We start from the raw sequence: 23,196 nt of genomic DNA on the forward strand, positions 1-23,196 counted from the left end.
TCCCAACACCTCTACATACTTGCTTTTTAAGATATTGCATAATAATTATTGTATGATCGCAATAGATATCAGATGGAAAACTATCACAATTAACCAGTGTCTCAGTTTGCTAAGTAACTTCTTTGTTACTTCTAAGAGCTTTTATAAAATTATATTGACAATTCTTGGTGTAACACAATAAAAGAAGGTTAGAATATACTTTGAAGTACTGAATGTGCTTGACATTTCTTGTTTTAGTCTATTATTGTAAATCTGGAGTACCTTTATCACATATATGGTGAGAAGAATTTAAATAAGCATTCAACTATCAATTTTTGTCCTAAATTAACGCTGTTACTAAGTTTAAAAAAACTTTATTTGTACACAGTAAAAAGTAAATTTTATGTTTAAAAAGATACTTCTAAAAAATTTAGTTTTTTTGGTAGCTGCTATCGTCTTAAAATAAAGCAACCAGAAGAATTGGTAGGAAATAATATATGAAGTTTTGAAAATGATAAATGTATAGATAACAGCATTAAAATTCAAACACATAGTTTAGAATGTTTAGAACGTAGACCTGTATTAAAACTTCTCTACGTAAACAGCATCCTTCCCATCACGAGACATGTGAGTAAATCCAATCTTATCAGATGTGATTTACTGCTAGTCTGCCTATGTCAAATATATCTAGGAAAGTTTTTTATTAAACCAATCTGACTCGTATTGAAAAGTAGCGCTTTGAAGTTTCAAGACAGTGCCTGATTTGTTGTGTGCAAGTTGCCATCCTACTCATTGACAAAGTTTTTCTCGCATCGACTGCACTCAGGTCAGCACTTTATATAGCGTGCTGTGACTAAATGATAGTGTCCGCAAATTGAGCGCCCATTCGTCTCGATAACGATAGATTCGGCCGGTGGTCAATATACCTCGCGGGCGTATACGTGGCTAAGTCAAGATCGGGCCTACGCGAGAATAGCGCCTCGTAGGCGCTCGGGAGTCACTATCAGTGTTTGTATTCGGGGTATCTCTTCGGCCTGTGGATGGTCGCGTGATCGGGGTGGGGGACGTGGCTTCCTGGCGTCGGTGCCGGCGCCCTGGCAATGCTCGGCGGTTCTTCGCTCGTCGAACTGCTCGGCGAAGGGTAGTACTCTCGTGGAACGGCACTGCCTACGTTTACGGAACCTCCGCTGGGGCCTGGCTGACCCCCCATCGTGTCCTCACTCGCCCACCGGGCTAGCTGCTGCTGAGCTTGAATAAATTCATCACTAAAAAATAGGAACAGTAACAGTACTACCAGATGAATTGGTAGCAAAGTTATTTCATTTGTTTGACTATGTTTATCTATTGAACCAAATATCACAGCTTAATTATTAAAACAGTTTTTTATACAAAAAACAAACACATTTTATATAGTTCTTTATTCTACTACCAAGAGTACACTTTCCATCCAATTATTTCGATGGAATAATAGGTGCATACTTCTTACATAAATATTGATACAGCCTGCATACAAAGTAAATTACCAGGGGCCGAGTAAAAAAAATGAACAGAACTTAGTCAAAAATTGCTATACTTCAACAAGTACATTCTTTCATCCTGTAATTTTCAGGCGAGTTTCATAAATAAAAAACAAGAAAACTGCGTGGTAAGCCATATATCTAGGCGAATCAGGGTCTCTTAGGAACGTACTCGGTGCTGTGTATGTATGAAAAATAATTAATTTTAATATCATATCTTGTATACGTACACTTACCGGTCCTAGGATCGACGGGTAGGTGGAAAGTAAAATACCACCCGCGAACCAAAACAGAATATATGTTACGGAACTTCAGGAACTATTAGCTGGACGGATCAATGTATATGCCCCAAACTAATGGAAACCAAAGGAAATAAAAGAACGGATCATGGAAGACATAGAGCAAGGCTGCAAAAGATGTCCCAGAAATGACACTAAGCTAATTGATACCAAATGTACAGCTGATAATAAACCAGAAATGGCAAAATATCAGAAAAAAACAAAGAAACGACAGTAACAGAATGCAGAGGGAAAAAGAGAAAAAACAAGAAAAAAGTAGTTCGGCCAGAAATGTAAACAAGGTCAACAATATCATTCTCATCAAGATCATTATTTTTCAGCAAATTTTAGAAAAAAGTTAGGAATACAACAAAGATGTACATTAAATGTTCTTAGATTTTAAAGTGTATTACTCTGTAAAAAGGTTCAACTGTGGATGGTAATAGTGGAAATAGGAGTAGCCAGAAAGCTGGTAATATTAGCTAAGATTAGCCCAAATATATACGCAAGATTCATGTGCACGTATTAGAATTGGCAGCAGTACATCAGATGAGTTTCTTCTCGAAACGAGTCTAAGACAAGGCGATCCACTTTTTCCCTTTGTTACTCAACTTTGTTACTTCAATTTAGAACATGAAGTTAGAAAATTACAACCCATATTTAACAAATGGCATCGCTACATAGAGAGTGAAGTTACTGTTAGCTTTTGTTGACGATGTCGACAAAATTGCACAATCCATCAGTGATGCCAAATAAGCTCTTATCCTTTTTGAATGCAAAGCCAGGAAAATTTGCCTTAAGTTCAACGAAGATAAGAACAAGGTAGTTACTAAAAATTAAAGACAAAGTATTAAACAAAACATTTCGATAAATTATTACAATTTCAAAGTTTTCAAAGAATTCAAATACTTTTGAGCAGTAATAACAGCTGAAAACAGTTATAAATAAGATATTGCAGCTAGAATCATGTTATAAAATAGAGCGTATTACTCCATTGCAACGTTATTTAAATCAAAGATGCTCTTACAGATAGATAAAACAAAGGTAGATATATAAAACTACAATTTGACTTATAATAACGTATGGAAGTACCCCAAACCAGCGTAAACAAAAAAAATATTAGTCTTAGAACGGAAGTCTTTTTCCCTTGTAGAGAGAGACGAGATAATAGGAGACTGCAGAGAAAGACATGACCAGGAATTTCAAGCACACCATAGAGATGAAAACTTAGTAGGATATATCAAGGCAAATCGTATAAGATGGACAGAACATGTACTGAGAACGAATAATGAAAGACTGCTTAATACAACTTTCTGGGAAAGGCCCGATGGCAAAAGATCAGTTAGTCGCTCCAGAAAAAAATAGAAGGATGCAATAATGGTAGATTGTCGCAGAAGACCCATAAGAATGAAGAAAAATAGTAATCGCAGCCAAGACTCACTTAGAGTAGTAAAGCCAAGAAAGAAGAAAAAGAAGAGGTTTATTCTTCATAATTAGAATGCAAATTACACGTTGATGCTACTATTCTTAAAAATTAAGGTAATTAATCATAGTCAGCTAGAGTACACTAAACATAACTTGAAATGAATAACAATATACTGAAAATAAACCTCGATAAATAGTATTCAATAAGAAAATAATTCCCAAAAACAATGATGGTCACGGCGAATTGATATCTGAGTCCATATGGAGTATAATTCTCTCAATTCTTATAATAACTAAAAAATTACATTAAGGAAGATATTAGATAGATAGAGGATAATCCACTAAACATTTAATCGAAAGTGAGAGATAGATTACAGTCAAAAAGTAATAAAACAACAAAAAGAAGAAAACAAGAATTTTCTTAGAAGGACTGGCCTATAGAGAGGAAGAGTTCTTGTTATCAACCTACTGATGAGAAAGCAATTAATTCTGCCAGGATCTCTAGGCTTTCGGCAAACCAATATAGACAATACACTTCCAATATGAATTTGTGGAAATCCCAGGAGAAATATAAACATTAAACTTAATCACTCCGTTACTCTTGACTATATCTACAGTTAATACCACAGTCACAGCAATGCCTACATCCAGTAACACCGAATCTTCAACACCTACATCCTACGTTGCTGCTATGAAATCTAGACCTATGCCTTCGTTCCTTAAAAAGGAGCAAACAATTAATTATCACTCAGTAGAAAACTTAAAACTATTTGACTATGTAAAATCCACTGGTGATATTCTTTGCCCTAAAAATATAATATTTGCCTCTCGAATCTCAAATAACTGGATCTGCATATACCTAAGCAAAGTTAAACTTGTTGGCCAGCTTATTACCAGCAAGCCTACCGTCAAAGTAAACGCTCTAGACTACTCATTAAGAGATTAGTTACTTTAATAAAACGTATCATAATTTCGAATATCTCAATTACCAGTACCTCAATTCCTCACGATCTCGTAGAAAATATTTTAAACAGCCTTAGTTTAAAACTTGCTCCTCCCATCTTTTTCTTAAAAGCTGGAATTCAAGGAGATGAATATAGCCATATCCTTTCATTTTGAAGAAAAGTATACATAATTCCACCTATTATAATATATATTATAATAAATATTGTGAGGAATCTAATTGACTACATTACAATTACCAAACGTACCCAAGCTGTGACATAAATTCAGACCACAATCCTGTAGTCACAACTATTCGATTAAAACTTAAAAGACTAGACAAGGCTAAAATCAGTCAGACAATAGCATGGAGTAGTGCTGACCAAGGATAGCAACAGAAGTATGAAGACATGGCAGACACGCAGTTAGAGTCTAAGACAATAGCTCCCACTAAGGAGAAGACAATAAAAGAAAACATTAAAGACATGTGGGGAAAATTAAAAATACTGTCTTGGAGGCAGCAGACCAAAGTATACAGAAAGAAAACCATAAACATAGAAAACCATGGATGACAAAGAAATATTACAAATTATGGAGAGAAGACGGATGGTAAAAAACAAAAACCTAAAAAGATACAAAGAACTCAACAGGGAAATTGAGGAGGAGGAGTGGATGAAAGAAAAATGTAAAGAGGTAGAAAATTTGCAATTGAAACATAAAGATAGAGAACTACACAGAAAGGTTAAAAAAGTAGCTGGAATATGAAAACTCAAACACTTATCCATTGTAACAAACAAGAAAATCCAAAATGGAATTAGACCCTGAAAAACAGAAAGAAATATGGGATCAATATCTTAAAGATTTGTTTGGTGATCAGAGAACAAAAGAGCCCCCACAAATAGATATAGATGAAAAATTAAACATTCTCACCGAAGAAGTTTTGCAGGCAATAAAAGACGCAAAGCCCAACAAGGCACCCGGCGAAGACCTAATAACAGCCGAACATTTTAAACACACGAACAAGTGATAATGCTGTCAGGAAACTAACATACTTCTGCAACATTATATGCACATGGCATAATACCGCATGACTTGCTAAAATCCACATATATAGTTCTTCCTAAAAAACAAAAAGCAAGGAAATGTGAAGACCGTCGAACTGTATCCCTAATGAGTCATGCCGCTTAGATTTTATGCGAATAATTTATAACCGAATTCGCAATAAGTATGAAGAATGCCTGAGTCGTCCTCAATATGGTTTTAGAAAGGGTACAGGTACTAGAGAAACAATTATGAGATGAACACTAATAGCAGAAAGGTATCTTGAGGTTCAAAAACGGCTGTATGTGTGTTTTGTCGATTATAGAAAGGCCTTCGACCGCATCAAACACGGAAAATTAATTGAGGTGCTAAAAGATGTAGGGTTGGACGGACACGACATAGCTATCATAAGTAATACATACTGGAACCACACAGGATGCGTTCCAACAGAGAACGGAAACACCAAGTACATCAACATAGAACGAGGAGTGCGTCAAGGGTGCATTTTATCCCCCCTATTATTTTATGTATATGCCGAACATGTAATTAGAGCTTTTATTTAAGATCGCCCTGAAAGTGCCAGAGCCAATGGAATCATCATTAACAATATAAGATATGCCGATAACACCGTAGTATTAGCAAAAACAGAAGACCATCTAAAAATATTGATGAACATATTATCAGAAGAAAGTCACAGACTGGGCTTGGACATTCACTTTTCCAAATCCAAAATTCTGGTATTCCACAAAACCCCCATGAACAAGTTACACCTAACATACAAATAAATGGTATCACCGTTCAGAGTTCCTAAAGCTTCATATACCTGGGCACAGAACCAAATAGTCAACTAGACCACTCAAAAGAAATTAGAAGAGTCATTGAAATAGCAAGATTTGGTTTCATGAATATGCGTAAAATGCTCTGTTACCCCAAGCTATCAGTCTCAATAAGATTGAGAACACTAAAGTGTTATGTGTGGTCTCTATAACTATTAGGCTGTGAGACCTGGACAATAAAACAGTATGACGTTAACAAATTAAATTCATTTGAAATGTGGATTTACCGCCGAATGCTAAGCATAAGCTGGACCAGCAGAACTACGAATGAAGAATTACTGAGAGCAATGAACACACGCCCTCATCTGGTCAATACTATCAAAATTATAAAATTATAAAGACGTCATATCTAGTACACATAATGCGCCATAGAGAATTTGAGCAGCTCCAGGTAATATTAGAAGGCCAGATTAAAGGTAAAAGGGTCATATGACAAAAGAAAAAATCTTGGCTACGAAACATCAGAAATTGGACCCACACAAGAGGAAATTAATTAATTCATCAAGTCCAAAACAGAGAGAAATTTGCCATATTGATCGCCAACCTTAACAGAGAAGGCTTAGGAGGAGAAGGAATTCCACCTAATGAAAATTATGAGCTTCAGACCTCGCTCATCATTGAATTTGATTTCACACCATAACATATGCTTTATTTGTAAGAAAACTCGCCATACACCTGCTAGTTATACAGATTGTCAAAACTAATGTTCCTCTATCTGCTGGTACACAATCACCAGCTCATCAGCTACTACTTTAGAAAAATTATCTGGTGAACTTATACAAGGACCAAAAAGAGCACTTCCTAGCTTACTCAGCACGTTGGACTCTCTATCTCTTGACCAACTTACATATATCTAATCCTCAAATTACAAAATGTGAATTGCTCCGAATTATGTTGAAGAAGGTGAAGTACAGGGCAAAAGATTGGTAGTAAGATACCAGAACTCATGGCTAAAGGATTTGAGGAGACAGTTTAACCGTTCATCTGCAGAAATCTTTCGTTAAGCAATTTTCACAGCTACAACTGCCTTTTGGACTGCCTACATTCAAAAGGAGATGGCACGGCGCAATAAGAAAAATACTGGTAATCTCCAATGTTACAGGCAATCGTCGAATACAATTAAATATTAGTCTTAGTTTTTTGACGATTTTAAAATGTCTGTGCCACTCGATATGATTGCTGTACGCTGATGCTGTATATGATAATAACGTGAAGAAGTAAACCTAAGGAGCTTAATTAAAGAATGATTTCGTTTGAAGATTGGTATTGGCTTAGATGTAATTTCAGAAAAATGCGTTATAAAAATACTTGTCCTATTTTAAAGTATATCATAAGCTTTTTGTATATCTAGCGATATTAAGAAAATATTTTTTTTATTCGTTAATTATTTTAAAGCTGTGATATTTAATTTAATAATATATTAGTATTTTAAAATACCATAATAGTAAATATCAATAGTAAATAATATAAAATAATCATAATTTGTTTTACATTAACTATTAAGTTATTTTAAAGTAATTATTTAAAAATGTACCAATAGATTTTTAAATACAATAGATTATTTACACCAAAATGTTCTGCTTTCACAGTTTGTCTTTTAATTAATGAAAGTATAAAGGGCAAATTTGTTTGTAATTTTGTACAAATAAAACCGTTTAATCAACTGTGATCCCAAATTAAATATGCAAATATATTCTTCAATATCAGAATTTACTAAAAACTGTGAAATAGAAAATTTCAACAACACCATAGTATAGACAGTGATTACCTTTCACTATCGGGAGTGTCACCACATGGTGCTCCTCTTTCGTGGTCTGCAGTTTCGTATATACTTTCCTCCTCGACTTGGTGATGACTATGGGGGTGAGGGTAAGGTAGCCTACTCGATGGCTGCCTGTGAGGACAATAAAAGCAATTTAGTGTTGTAAATTAGAATAATACAAATACTATAAAATTTCTTGGTATTACAAGTTTCAATTGACGCCTTGTAAAATGATTTTGGGTACCTGATAATTGGTTAACTTTCAGTGTAATGCAGTTTGATTAATCAAGTGTTTTTGGTAATATAAGTTTTTAAAACTCTAATGAATTTGAATTTTGTTACACAAAAGATTTCACAAAATGAAAAAATATGCATCCATTAATTTAGTGGACGGCAAATAAGTAATCACTGGACACTAAATAAGAACGAAGTTTCCGTTAAGTATCTAAAATGTATAAACAATATTAAAGATTTTTTTTAGAGGCTGATCGGAAAAAAGGAAAGTTTCACATATTCATTACTCTGGGTTAAGCTGTGTTTAAATTATTGTAACGGTATAATGTTGTGTAAGTGTGTTCTTGGAAATAATGAATACTGAAACCACATAGAGCAAAAACTGTAACTTCGTAGATATTTCTTTAGAGTAATTGCTTTAGCAAAAGACAAAGACGTAATATAAAGTCCTGAAGATAAAAAGAAATAAATATATGATTGATGGAAAACCACCTACTGATGGCAAAAGAACATCTGAACATCTGAAGATGGCTAGAGCACTTTTAATGTCGGTAGTAAAATCATTAACAGAAAGAGATGCTGAGTCATCATCATCCAGCCTCAAGAGTCCACTGCTGAACATAGGCCTCTTTCTCATGTTTCCAACCCCGTCTATCTTGCGCCGCTCTCATCCAGTTTTTATCGAGTCTTCTTAAATCGTCAGTCCATCTTGTAGGTGGTCGACCGACGCTTCTCTTGTCTTCCCTTGGCCTCCATTCCAATAACCTCTTTGTCCATCGCCCATCTGTCATTCTGGCTATGTGTCCTGCCCATCTCCATTTTAGTCTGGCTATTTTCTCGATGATGTCAGTCACTCCGGTTCTTCTCCTGATGTCTTCGTTGGTTATTCTGTCTCGCAGAGTTATTCCTAACATGGACCGCTCCATTCTTCTCTGCGTGACTCTCAGTTTGGTAGCTGCTGCTTTTGTTATGGTAAGTGTTTCTGCTCCGTACGTCAAGACTGGGAGGACGCACTGATCAAATACCTTTCTCTTTAGGCATGTGGTCAGCTCACTTTTAAAAGTTTCTCTCAGTTTTCCAAATGCTGCCCACCCAAGGCCGATTCTTCTCTTCAGTTCATGAGTCTGGTTATCCCTGCCAATCATAATTTCATGTCCCAGGTATTTATATCTATCTACGAGTTTTATTTCTTTTCCACCAATACTGATGTTCTGGTTGGGTACTAAATTGGTCATGATTTTTGTTTTCGAGATATTTATATTTAAACCTACACTTTCTGTAGCCACAACGAGTTCCTGTACCATCTCTCTTGCCATACCTAGATCTTCAGCTATTATAAGTATATCATCGGCGAAACGTAAGTTGTTTAGATATTCTCCATCTATTTTTATTCCCTTTGTCATCCAATCCAAATTCTTAAAAGCATGTTCTAGCACCGTATTAAAAAGTTTAGGTGACATTGGGTCTCCTTTTCTAACCCCCTGTTCTATTTGTATGCGATTACTGTTAGTATGTAATCTGACAGTGGTTGTTGCCTGCAGGTATATTTTGTATAATAATTTAGTATATCTATAATCTAGCCTGCATTCTTTAAGCGCCTGTAATATTTTGCTTAGCTCAACTGTGTCAAAGGCTTTGTGAAAATCGATAAATATTAGAACTAGAGGTTTATTGTATTCCACTGCTTTCTCTATTAGGGTTTTTATACTTTGTAGATGGTCATTTGTTCCGTAACTTTTTCGGAATCCTGCCTGTTCCCTTGGTTGATAAGTCTCTAATTTTCTTTCCATTCTCTTAACTAGTATTCGCGTAAACAACTTATATATATGGCTGAGGAGGCTAATCGGTCTGTAATTCTCTAAATTTGCTTTGTCTCCTGCTTTGTGTAATAGAATCATAGTAGCGTTGTTCCAGTCTGTTGGAATATTGGCGCTGTGAAGGCAGATATTGAAAAGTTGTTTAATTTTTTCAAGTAATACATTCCCTCCAATTTTTAGTGCTTCTGATACTATTCCATCTTCACCCGGGGTTCGATTATTTTTCATTTTCTTCAGGGCTTCTTTGATTTCTGATTTTGTTATATCGGGCATTAAATCTGACCCTTGGTTTAATACCCCAGTTTTTAGTGTAATTGGAGGTTCCGTATGCTGAGTGTTCTAGAAGAAATAAGTTAAGAGAAATTAAAACTGAAAGGAGGAGTTACATGAGATATATCTGTCAAGGAAAGTAATATTGCTGTGACTCAAGATATAGTATAACTAGTAATAGCCCAGAAAAAGATCAATAATTATTATAAGAAAAATAAATAATTGTTATTGAGGAAGTCAATTCTGCAGAGATAGAATGGGAAGCAATAATGATACAACTATAATCGACATTCGGCTCATCAAAACTTATAATCGCGTTTAATTGTCCATTACTCATTGCAAATGACTAATTTTAATATACACATGTTACCATGGACCATTGCACTCGCTGATTGTAATAAAAATCTTTCTGCATTTAAGAAATGTGACACACCAGCCAAAATTTTCAAACAGAAAGTACTAGAGATATAAAATTGTTTTAATGAATAAATCCTTATTTTCACCGACGCAGCTAGATCTGCAAACAAGGTATTAGCGGCTTTCACAACATATAACTATAATAGTTCCTACCAGCTCCCTCTCCATACCTTCATATTCTCCGCTGAACTATTTTCTATCCTCCAGGCATTAACGTTTGTCAACACACATGACATCAAATACTCATATCATCATAACTACCTGTGTTCATACTGATTTAAAGTAATATTTTAAAAAGAAAATCATGACAAAATTACAAATACTTTGGAATACCTAATTCAAACTTTACATTAAGAACTATTAAATCATGTTATATGTATTTTGGTCACAATATTTTCAAAATTTATATTAGCGTTAAATCATAATATAACTAGCGTGGAAACGGTTTCAGATTTAGAAGTTTTACTGGCTATCTTCTTCTTCTTCAAGTGCCCTGTCCGTTGCGAACGTTGGCTATTAACATGGCAACTGGCTATACTGGCTATAGAAATAATAAATAATATAGAGCATTTGCAGGGCGAATGCGATGAGGTTCAAGGGCAAATAGAAAATACGGTTCAATTTAAACAATTAGAGGGTGAATATACGGAGCGCGAAGAATTCTATAACAAATATTATTCACAATTAGCGGTAGCGCAAAAGATCATTTGCGATAATCAACAGGTAGCGTGTATAGAGGGCGATAAAGCTAGTGAGCGCTCTAAGAATTCATATACAGGGCATTGTATTGAGTTTAAACCTATCGAGTTACCAAAATTTGATGGTAATTTTAATAAGTGGTTAGATTATTCAGATCTGTTTGAATAATTGGTTAACAGAAATGAATATTTTCACAATATAAGGCGTTTCCATTATTTGCGAAGTTCATTGCAGGGAGGTGCGACGCAGGTAATACGAACATTAGAGTTTATTTCCGAAAACTATGCAGTTGCGTGGAAATTAATCAGGGAAAGGTACAATACTAAAAGATTATTAAAATCCAATCATGTTAATGCATTATTTAATATAGAGGCAATACATAAAGAGTCATTTAATAGATTGCGGCAATTACTTGACATTTTTTGGAAGCATTTATACGCGTTGAAGCAGCTAGGGTTACCCACGGATTCATGGGGCATACTCCTTATTCATATTATTTCTTGTAAGTTCGATACATCGACTTTACGCGCGTGGAAAAATAGCAAAACACATAATAAAAATCCTAGCTTTGAGGAATTCCAAATGTTTTTAAAATCAAGAGCGGTCTCTTAGAATCACTTGAGGTAAATTAAGCTGAAAGGCAAAATACAAGAAACATTTCTCAGGCAGGCGCATATTTACGAAATACGAAATATTCACATAACATTCGCGGTCTATACTTATCACAGGGAACTTTAAACAAAGCGGATAATACACAGTGTTGCCCTATTTGCAAAAGGGAACACACCATTTATCAATGCAGCGAATTTTTAAAATATTTATCTTGAAATATGGGAAAGATTTGATAAAGTAAGAAAGGTCAATCTTTGCATGAATTGTCTTAAACCTGGACATTTCTATAAGCGGTGTAGACAGTCAACATGCAAAAAATGAGCTTCAAAACACCATACGTTATTGGATCCAGATAGGTCAGGCGAGCAGAACACAGCTTCAGTTCACCAACCGGTAGAAAATGCGAGCGATATTCGATCTGTAGATAATATACAGGGTATTTGAAATAATACTAACTTGTCAGTTTCGGCAGTAAGCGCTACAGATCAAACTATACTGTAAACAGTATTAGTTAACATTTTTGATGGCCAAGGCAAAGCATACATGGTGAGAGCTTAATTAGATTGCGGTTCACAAAGCTCATTCATAACCGAAAATTTATGCGATAAATGAGTAAAAAAGACAAGCGTGAAAATATGAGTCATGGGCATAAATAATACCTATTGCATCTCCAGTTCGATACAAATGCGAAATAAATATACAGTTTCGTAACGATATGAGATCAAGACATACAATGGTATCATCACTTGTTTTTTCCAAGGTATTTCCGTTGCCCGTTTCGGACTAAGTGCATTTCAAACATTCGAACATTTAGCGTAAACAGTCGATTTTTGTTGGCTGTGTTTGCGAAGGCGGCGCCAATGTTCACGCCATCATAATATGTTTTAAGTCGATTTCATGCATTTTTTTCGATGCGGCAACGTAGCAGTGTCTGCATATGTGTCATATTATGCGAAGATTAAGAAGAGTCACAAAAAGGGTCTCACAGCGACAGCATACAAGATACGAGAATCTAGGCCGGCGGATAGCGAGCGGAACATAATACTTATTAGCGGCACATATTTATGTATAGTGTTAATTCAAAATAAAGAATTTTTTCTTCAAACGTCAAATAATGATGACATTACTTATCTAACTTGATCCTGTCAAAGTTTGATGTCTCCGCCGGCAGCAGTTTTTTTTCCCATTTCTTTACGGCGGAGGGAAAAATGTTGTCATGGCAACAATATGAAACATGTCACAAAACAACAATACAAATGTCATTAACAACAATTAAACATTATTTTTATTTATAGTAATATTAAAAGTACAATTAGTTAATGAGGCATTTTCAAAATTGAAACCGTGCAAAAATGTTCCCGACTCTTGATACGCATTGGTAATTGTTGATGATACTGATGGTCAAGAACAACTTTCAGCAATCATTCCCGATGTTGGCGAATCATGAGGGTTTCAAATTTGTTGAGCATTATCATTTTTATCGGACTTGGAGGGCCCCAAACGTGCTACTGCATCATTAGCCGCGGACTCAATTTCGTGTAGGTTTTCCATTTTGCACTAAATTTGCGCTTGCGGTTGCAACAACAATAAGCTGTCTTTAATAATTGCAAACAACTGTCAAACAACTGTAACCAGGGAGACGCAAATCCCACCGACGACTTAATTATTTTAATTTCTAACATCTAGACGACTTTCATAGTTGTCACAGTTAATTTCGAGTAAAAATAGCGTATGAATTGTACTATTTATGGTTGAAAATTGCTACGTTTGAAGAAAAAATAGTATACTTTATTCGGCAAAGAAGCGACTTTTCTTGACTTGCCCTCTACGCACCTCACTTCGTTCGGCGCGTAATATCGGGCGCGTCAATAAAAATCATGCTTCTCCGCCTTATAAAGTAATATACTATTTTCACACGGAGTTTGATTATTTACCAGCGGCACATTCGAAGTCCAAATCAAGTTACATTCAGAGAAGATATCAAGTAATCATATATGTATTTTGGTTCTTGGAGACTAGTGCTCTGAGAATTTATTCTACGTTACTTTTAAAATATAGGAGGCACTTATTAGAAATCGATAAATGGTCATGAATGATATATCGGTGGAGTCACAGAATAATAAAACAATTAGAATGTAGCGCAAACGAAATCAGGCATGTTTTAAACGGAACCAGTGTTGTTTAATGAAATTTTATCTGGTGGGCATTGAAAAGTTCAGTGGTAGCGTGTGTTAGGGTGTTCACTGTTTGGGATTAGTGTTGAATATAAATAATTTAAATTGTGTATAAAAAAATATTATAAATATATTATTGATAAATAACTATATATATATATATATATATATATATATATATATATATATATATATATATATATATATATATATATATAATATGTTTATATAAAATTTTTTATGTTTATATTAAATTTATTTTTAAAATTACGATTATATATTTTAAAGTAGAAAATAGTCGTACTCGAGTATACAACTTTAGAAAAGTGGAAAATTTTAACAAGGATCTGTCGTAGTGTCACAAATTTCTCAATCCGAGTTCTGTGTTTCAGTTTAAAATATGGCGATCGCATGCTGACAAACTTCAAAGGCGGCACCTGAGAGTTGGCATTCTGATTTGTATTTATTCTGTGGTGGAGTTATCTATAACATACAGAATGGTATAATACAAAAAATAATGATATTTACCTGTACCGGCCATAAACGAAGCGGGAATCCCTATGTGATTGATGCGAACTCTCGCTGCAAGCCGAGGAGGATTCTTGACGATAATGTCGATCGGCTTCGGTTTCAGACATTCGAATATCTTCGGAACCGCTCGGGCTCATATGTCGCGAATGATGCTCGAGTTGCCGAATCAAATCTTCCAAATTTCTGATGCGGATCGGGCCGCACGGAGGAACTTCATCGTCTTCTTCTTCTTCGTGTTCTATCACCACCTGTTTAACAATAAAGTTAATTTATATTTCTTATATATAAGGATAATGTGAAAATTTCTTGGTATAGCTCAATGATAATTACTTTTTCATTACATTTTTAGGCATGTTTATTAGTATGCTACATTCGTGTTTTTAGTGAATACTGAAAACTCAAATCAAGATACTGGCTTTATAAGGCAGAGCGCAAGAGATCGGATCTCGACACCAACAAAATTTGCATTAGTTGTTCACCGTACATCGGTGGGCACGCTAAGGCTTCGGTCCCCTGGGCTAGTGTGTGCATCGACAGTAGCTACTTGATACAGTGTTAAACATGCAATTGGCGCCTGAACCTGTCCAAAAAGATCTCCCCGGCAAAAATGCCATACGATATTATTATTAATATTACTAAATATCTTAATTAGACTTATGTAGTTGGCTTTGCGTTTTCTAACTTTAATTACATTAAAAAACGTAATAGCTTCTTAACTTAAGTCATTAGTTTTTGATGATTTATTGGCAACATACATTTACTCACGTTTTGATAATGTATATAAAGAGTAAATATAAATATTTTTTACTAACAGTAAACAAGAATGCACAACGACGGTCAAACAAATATCAAACAAAATATTTAAAAGATACGTTATATGCTTTTAGATAATTGATAAATGAAAATGTAGAAGATTAAATGTAAGATTTAAAAAAAAAGTTAAGCTTTTTGCAACAAAGTAATTGTATCTGCCTTTGGTACTAAATGACGCTGGTTCAATCGTCGCTACAAAGATCGAAAGTATTACTTAGGTCGTCGCTTTTAAGACTCTTACAAACCACGAAGTCGTAATATGTTAGTAAAACTCCTTTAAATTTAGTAATTTGGATTCACCTTTAAACTGTAGGTCGTCTATATTTTTGTACGAAAAATGATACATAACACACACACACACACACACACACACACACACACACACACACACACACACACACACACACACACACACACACACACACACACACACACACACACACACACACACACACACACACACACACACACACACACACACACACACACACACACACACACACACACACACACACACACACACACACACACACACACACACACACACACACACACACACACACACACACACACACACACACACACACACACACACACACACACACACACACACACACACACACACACACACACACACACACACACACACACACACACACACACACACACACACACACACACACACACACACACACACACACACACACACACACACACACACACACACACACACACACACACACACACACACACACACACACACACACACACACACACACACACACACACACACACACACACACACACACACACACACACACACACACACACACACACACACACACACACACACACACACACACACACACACACACACACACACACACACACACACACACACACACACACACACACACACACACACACACACACACACACACACACACACACACACACACACACACACACACACACACACACACACACACACACACACACACACACACACACACACACACACACACACACACACACACACACACACACACACACACACACACACACACACACACACACACACACACACACACACACACACACACACACACACACACACACACACACACACACACACACACACACACACACACACACACACACACACACACACACACACACACACACACACACACACACACACACACACACACACACACACACACACACACACACACACACACACACACACACACACACACACACACACACACACACACACACACACACACACACACACACACACACACACACACACACACACACACACACACACACACACACACACACACACACACACACACACACACACACACACACACACACACACACACACACACACACACACACACATACACATACACATACACGTATATATATATATATATATATATATATACACTTGAAGAAGTAATCAGTAACCAAGAAGATGTACCAGAAGTACTTCCGGAAGAAGTAGAATCGAAAATTGCAAAAATGTAAAGCGGTTACTGGAATAGATGGTATAACAATGGAACTGCTTAAAAACGCTAGCAATAAAACCTGAAAAATTTACCTAGCATTAACCTTCATAGATTTTGAGAAAGCTTTCAATTCTATGCATCCCAAGGCAATAATAGAAGCTTTGACCAACCAAGGCATTGACAAACCGTTCCTAGAAAAATCAGCAAATATATACAGACAAGCAAAAGCTAAGGTAACGATTTATGAAAAAACTCCAGAATTTCCCACTACCAGAGGCATCCGACAAGGAGACGCAATATCACCAAAGCTCTTTACTCCAACTCTAAAAATATATTCAGCAAAATGAATGGCAGAACAAAAGAATATCCATTGATGGAGAATACCTGAGCCATCTAAGATTTGCAGACGATATCGTTCTTATTGCTAATCATCCTGTAGAAGAACTTATCTATTTATCTCTATCTAATTGGTCTTCTATGGTCCATCTTTGGACATAGGCCTCCCCAATCCTTTTCTATTCTTTTCTGTCTGTCGCTATAGTATTCCACATAGAGCCCACGTGCTTCTTGATATCATCTGCCCATCTCATTTGGGGCATTCCTCTGCTTCGTTTATATTCCCATGGTCTCCAACTTTTTGTTTCATCGGTCTGTTTTTTGTCTTATATTGTGTTCTCCATTTTAATTTTGCAGCTTCTTGTCTAACATCCATCACTTTTGTTTTCTCTATATTATCCACTCGTTGCTCTTTTTATCCATTAATCTTGCAACATTTGTAGAAGAACTTGTAAGCGACCTAAATGCAGCTAGCAATGAAGTTGGCCTAAAAATGAACTTGACAAAAACAAAATCTATGTACAAAGAGCTAGTGGATGTCCAAGATGTAATAATAAACAACATTGCACTTAAGATAGTAGACGAGTATGTATACCTGGGACAATTAATATATAAATCTGGCTCCTTATGCCAGAAATCAACAGAAGAATAAAACTAGCTTGAACATCTTTTGGTAGAAATGCAGTTTGATGAAATCGCAGATACCAATCTACCTGAATAAAACAAGTATTCGATCAGTCTATACTACCAATCATGACATACGGCTGCAAAACTTGGACACTAAAGAAGAAAGAGATAATATCGAAACTCAAAGTCTCTCAACGGTCAATGGAGCGATGCATGCTAGGTATAACAAAGAGAGATCGAAATAGAATAGAATGAGTTAGACAGAAAACCAAGGTTATTGATGTAATTCATAGAATTAAATCTTTAAAATGGCAGTGGGCGGGATATTAACCGAGAAGAACTGACAATAGGTGGTCCACTAGAATTACACTGTGGTATCCAAGAGACGTCCAAATTTAAGATGGGACTATGACATAAGGAAACAAGCCGGTACAACATGGCACAGAAAAGCGAATTTTAGACAATCGTGGGCAGATACGAAGAATGAATATGTAAGGGAGGCTACACCATAATCGGTAGAATATGCTGAGAATGATGATGGTAAATCTAACTTGTTTATTATTTTACAGCTGAATCAAAATAAGATTATAACTTGTGTGCAGAAGGAGGCGACCTATATTGTGCTAAAAAAGAATTCGCTAGGAAATTATGATTTGTGGAATTCCGTTTTCTTTTAAATGCCTACCTACCAAAACCAAGTATTGAGAAATACTAAGGCAATATTGTCGCTAGGCCAAATACAAAAAAATAGTAAAAACCACCTTGTTCGCAAATCAAACAGCACCATGAGACATTTAAAATATAATCTTCCTATTTCATCTGATTTACATCGCTTTTCAAATCATAGGTATTCTGTACTAGAAAATAACAGCAGCGGAGGCACAGATATATAAAAGATGTTATGGAATTGCATCGCAGTAGGATAATCTGGTTATTACAAAAGTGTTTAACTTAAGTTTGGAAGTTTACTAACCCAAACGGAATCTATAAAAAAACATAAAATTATTTTTTTAATAAAAATATATTTTTTCACTATGAATTGGGTTTTTTTTTATTTATTTGGCCAAATATCAACAACGAAACTTTTTTTGTCCAAATATAAATATTAAAAATATAATAGTAGTGACACGTAAATTGATATATAACAAACATTTTTTGCTAAACACGTTAGATACATATTCTCTTTTTAGGTTCATAGTGGAGTATTTCTGGAAATATTAACTACTTTGTGCAAGTGAGCTATATATTTTATTACTGTGTAAATGTTTGACTAATAATTACGTCAATATAAGGAACGAACCTATTTTATTTATTTTGAAAGATATAACCAAGAATATGTACAATTTTAATAATTAAAATACATAGTCTACCAACATAGACGCTACAACCGACTCCATTAAAACCTTATTTTTATAGGATTCCCAGATACTATTGAGAACGATTCGAAGCCATAACACCCGGGAAAAATGTCGTCAATATCCCTTGTCACCTTCGAGGACTTCCAGTACCTTAAAAAACTCCTATTTCTAGCATTAATACTGATGACTTTACGGTGTCCTTGAAAACACTTCATATTATATTTTAGTAAAGTTAACAATAAAAAAAATATGTCACTACAAAACAAATATAAAACAGATAAGTACAGATAAGTATATAAATAAGTTTTTAATCATAAAACTTAAAAAAAATAATAAATCATTCGAAAGGTTATTATGACATAATAATAAAAGAAATCAATTAATATCCTAAATCATACAGCCTTAGTTTTGAAGCGATAGGTTGAATTTTTCGACGCAAAATTGAATGAGCGTCATGTCAAGGAAACATGTAACACTCTAGCAGATCGAAATTACTGAAATCTATTTCAACCTAAATAAAACGCCCCCGAACATTAAGGAGATTGCCTAAGCCATTTAAATGCTTAAGAATAATAAATCACTAGAAGCTGATTAAATTGTCGGTAAGCTCCAAAAGGATGATGATAATGCTCTGTTAGAGGTACTGTAAAAACTTTTATTTCTTGTCTGTCAAAATAAGACCATGCCCTGTGCATGGTCCTAAGATGTGATATACCCGCTACATAAAAAAGGCGACCAGCTCCAGTCTGACAACTACAGAGGTAAAACCCAGTTAACAACTGCTTATAAAATACCAGAAAATATTTTCTACGAAAGGTTACAGTGGGCATAATTGAAAAATACGTGGCCGGATTTACTTTATGAAAATCACCAATTGACTATATTCACTCAATAGGACAGGTCCTTAAGAAGACATTGTAACTAAATATTGAAACCCATAATTTGTCGACGTTAAGCCAATGTTTACCTTAGAAGCAAGGGTAAGGATACAGGGAGAGAATTCTAAAACTTTTGAGATAAAAGATGGACTTAGACAAGGTTACGCGCTGGCCTGCTCATATTTAATATTGCCTTGAAAAATTCAGTCAAAGACATGCGAATGAGAGTTGGTGGTATTATTTATATTATTTTAATGCAAATCTTAGCGTACGCTAATGACATTTACATTGTAGGGAATAACAAGCGAGATGTTGAGCAATCTTTCATGGGAAACAGCGGCAAAACAGGACGGTCTAGCTACCAACGAAGATAATACCAAATACATGCCGCTTACTAAGAATGCTACAGCGAACGGCAAAGAGTCTTTTAAAGTCATATATTTTATTATTGTAAGACAGCTTCACATACATTGGCTCGATGATGACTAATACTAACAAAAAAAAGCGAAAAGATAAAGAAACCTTATAAATAAGGCATACTATGGGCTCAAGAAATATCTAAAGAAAAACTGTTAAACTGTTAAATATAAATCACTGCTGAGGGAAGTCATCAAAAATGGGACAGAAAGGAGATGAACGACTGTTGGTAATATTTGAGCGTAAAATACTGTGCAAAATATTTGAAGCGATGAAAGACCAAGGGTAGTGGCGTAAAAGGTATACTTCGGACTATCTACGCTTTAATAAATCACATGACGTAACTTTCATTAAAACACATTGACTTAGATCGGTAAAAACCTTACCAGGAAGACCTGTAGGAAATAGAAGCACTCTGTGACCGCCAATTAGGTGAGTTGGATAGAGGTATGTCCAACTTGGAGTATTCAAAATCAGAAAATGGCAACAGCTCGCTAGACAGCGAAACTAATGGCGATGAATCTTGGAGCACGCCAGGATTCACAAATAATTGTCGCACCAAAGATGATGATGGTGATGATGATAAAGTATCAAAACAATTTTTAAATATAAAAAATAATAAGACTAATAGTCATATATTTTTCATAGAAAATTATTATCACAGCAAGAGTCAAATAACAGTAAAAATTAAAAAAAAAAGGAAATAAGAAAAATAGTATTAACAAAAATATCAGAAAATAACGATGGACCATTGACAGATTATCTTTATATTTATTTACACCTTTACATCACTTAATAGATCACTCTCCTTATATTTATACACTTTGCATTACTAATAATACAAACGTACATTCAGAAAAAGAATTTCTGTAAAAAATAATATTGTTGAAACCTCACTTGTAAAAAATTGGGTCCAATGGGAGCAATATTTTCTTAGTTACGATGATTAAGGTGACTTTACTTTTGCAATTTAAAAAAAAAAACCGAAAAAACCTGAATTTTACATGTTGATAGAACAATCTTTGCAGATGAAAACAAAACTGTTCATACAAGGCAACTTGAGAAATGTTTTCTGGACACTGCTTTGTAAGAAATAGTGAGAAAGAGATAATGTATTGACTTCAAATGCCATAGAATAATCACAAATGATTCTAAATACTCTAGTCACCCAAATTACATCACCGTTCCGTAAATGGTCAAAAAAGACCAAAGACTAAAGGCGACGTTAAATATATCAAAAAGTAGTTTATTTACCGTTTTAATAAACATTTGTCAGTGCAAAAGCTGTGTTCAAAGTAGATACTGCATTTCCCCACAGTCGATCACAAATAAAACGCATTTGCGATTCGAATAAATAGATTGTTATCTAAAAACTGATGGCACATTTGTTTATTTTTTCGAAATTAAATCGAACGATAGCTGAGTTGACAGTAGGAGAAACGATTAATCGTAAATATTATGTAACGGTATTTATGTTTTGTAAATAAGAAATTATAAAAGGGCCGTAAATAACAAGCACGAATAACAATCGAAACGATGACTAAAATAAATGAATTGACTTCAAATTCAACAACGCCCACCGTATTTAGTATATCCAGCACCTCAGTGATTACTGGGTGCTTGCAGATCTCAAAGAATGATTTAGATAATTTAGGATAAGCTTTTTAAATTAAATATGTAGTTTATCGTGGAAGCAGTGGCCAACGACAAATCATTATATAAAAAATTCAATAAATTAACAGAGAAGCATTGTGTCAAGATTGAAGGAAACCATGTTGATGAATAAGGTTAAATCTTGACTGAAAGTTGTTGTTTTATTCGAAGTCAGCGACTTATTAAGTAAAGTTGTGTCTCCAGAGAGTGTTTGTGTAAATATTATAAATTCATATAATTTCAAATTACTAGTTACATATTCTAAAAAATGTGCCATTTGATCAAGTGCTTTCAAAAGTGCCTACAATGTGAGGTTATTGGATGAGATTTATTTACCTTGGGCAAAAACACTATGTAAATCTAAAATCATATAACTTTATAAGTATCAATAAATATAATCACTTAATTTAAAATCAAAGTATAATTTTAGATGTGCCTAAATTAGTTTGATTATCGATAGTGATAACCAGATTTATATTTCTAACGAATACATCAACATTTTTTACCATAATATACCTAGATATAGGGCTAAAGTATCTTTCCTTGTAGACATTTGCCTACGAGAGGAATACGGCAGAGAAAACATTCGACTTTGAACGTAGGGTTGTACCTGGTGCACAGACGGCTCTAAAAGTGCAATCTAAGAATATAACTGTATATTTTAGGCAGAGATATTTTCAATCTTGCAGTGTGTAAAAAAAGTAACATAAGAGATTTTGAACTGAAGCGAATCAATAAATGTACAGATAGTGTTGTGGCTATATGGGGCTTTTACAAGTTCTAAGGTGGACTATATACTAGTGAGGAAATGTTGAGAGGAAATTGACTGACTGGCGGAACATAGAAGTATCAAAATGATATGAGTTTTAGGTTACCAGGAAATACATGGCAATGAAAGAGCTAGTGCATTTTCCAGAAGAGAAAATAACATTACACAACCGATTAACACAACATTAGGGAAAATGCGTACAACACGACATACACGTACAAAATGACATATCATAGTTATTAGTAATGTGGTGGCATTAAACGCGCAGCTGACAATAGAATCACGTAGTCT

At 34.9% G+C, this 23,196-nt stretch overlaps 1 protein-coding gene across 1 annotated transcript; it reads right to left on the reverse strand.

Annotated features, from left to right (window-relative positions):
* Positions 1-840: 840 nt before the first annotated feature.
* On the reverse strand, positions 841-14,773 carry LOC140432331 (uncharacterized). Its single transcript, XM_072520162.1, has 3 exons — positions 14,532-14,773; positions 7,787-7,912; positions 841-1,227 (listed from the first exon to the last, which is right to left on the reverse strand). The coding sequence occupies exons 1-3, from the start codon at positions 14,542-14,544 to the stop codon at positions 983-985; spliced, it is 384 nt and encodes a 127-aa protein (XP_072376263.1). The 5' UTR covers positions 14,545-14,773; the 3' UTR covers positions 841-982.
* Between the last annotated feature and the right edge of the window lie 8,423 nt (positions 14,774-23,196).

Source organism: Diabrotica undecimpunctata, chromosome 1 (genome assembly GCF_040954645.1).
Source record: "Diabrotica undecimpunctata isolate CICGRU chromosome 1, icDiaUnde3, whole genome shotgun sequence".
In the NCBI taxonomy this organism is placed as follows: domain Eukaryota; kingdom Metazoa; phylum Arthropoda; class Insecta; order Coleoptera; family Chrysomelidae; genus Diabrotica; species Diabrotica undecimpunctata.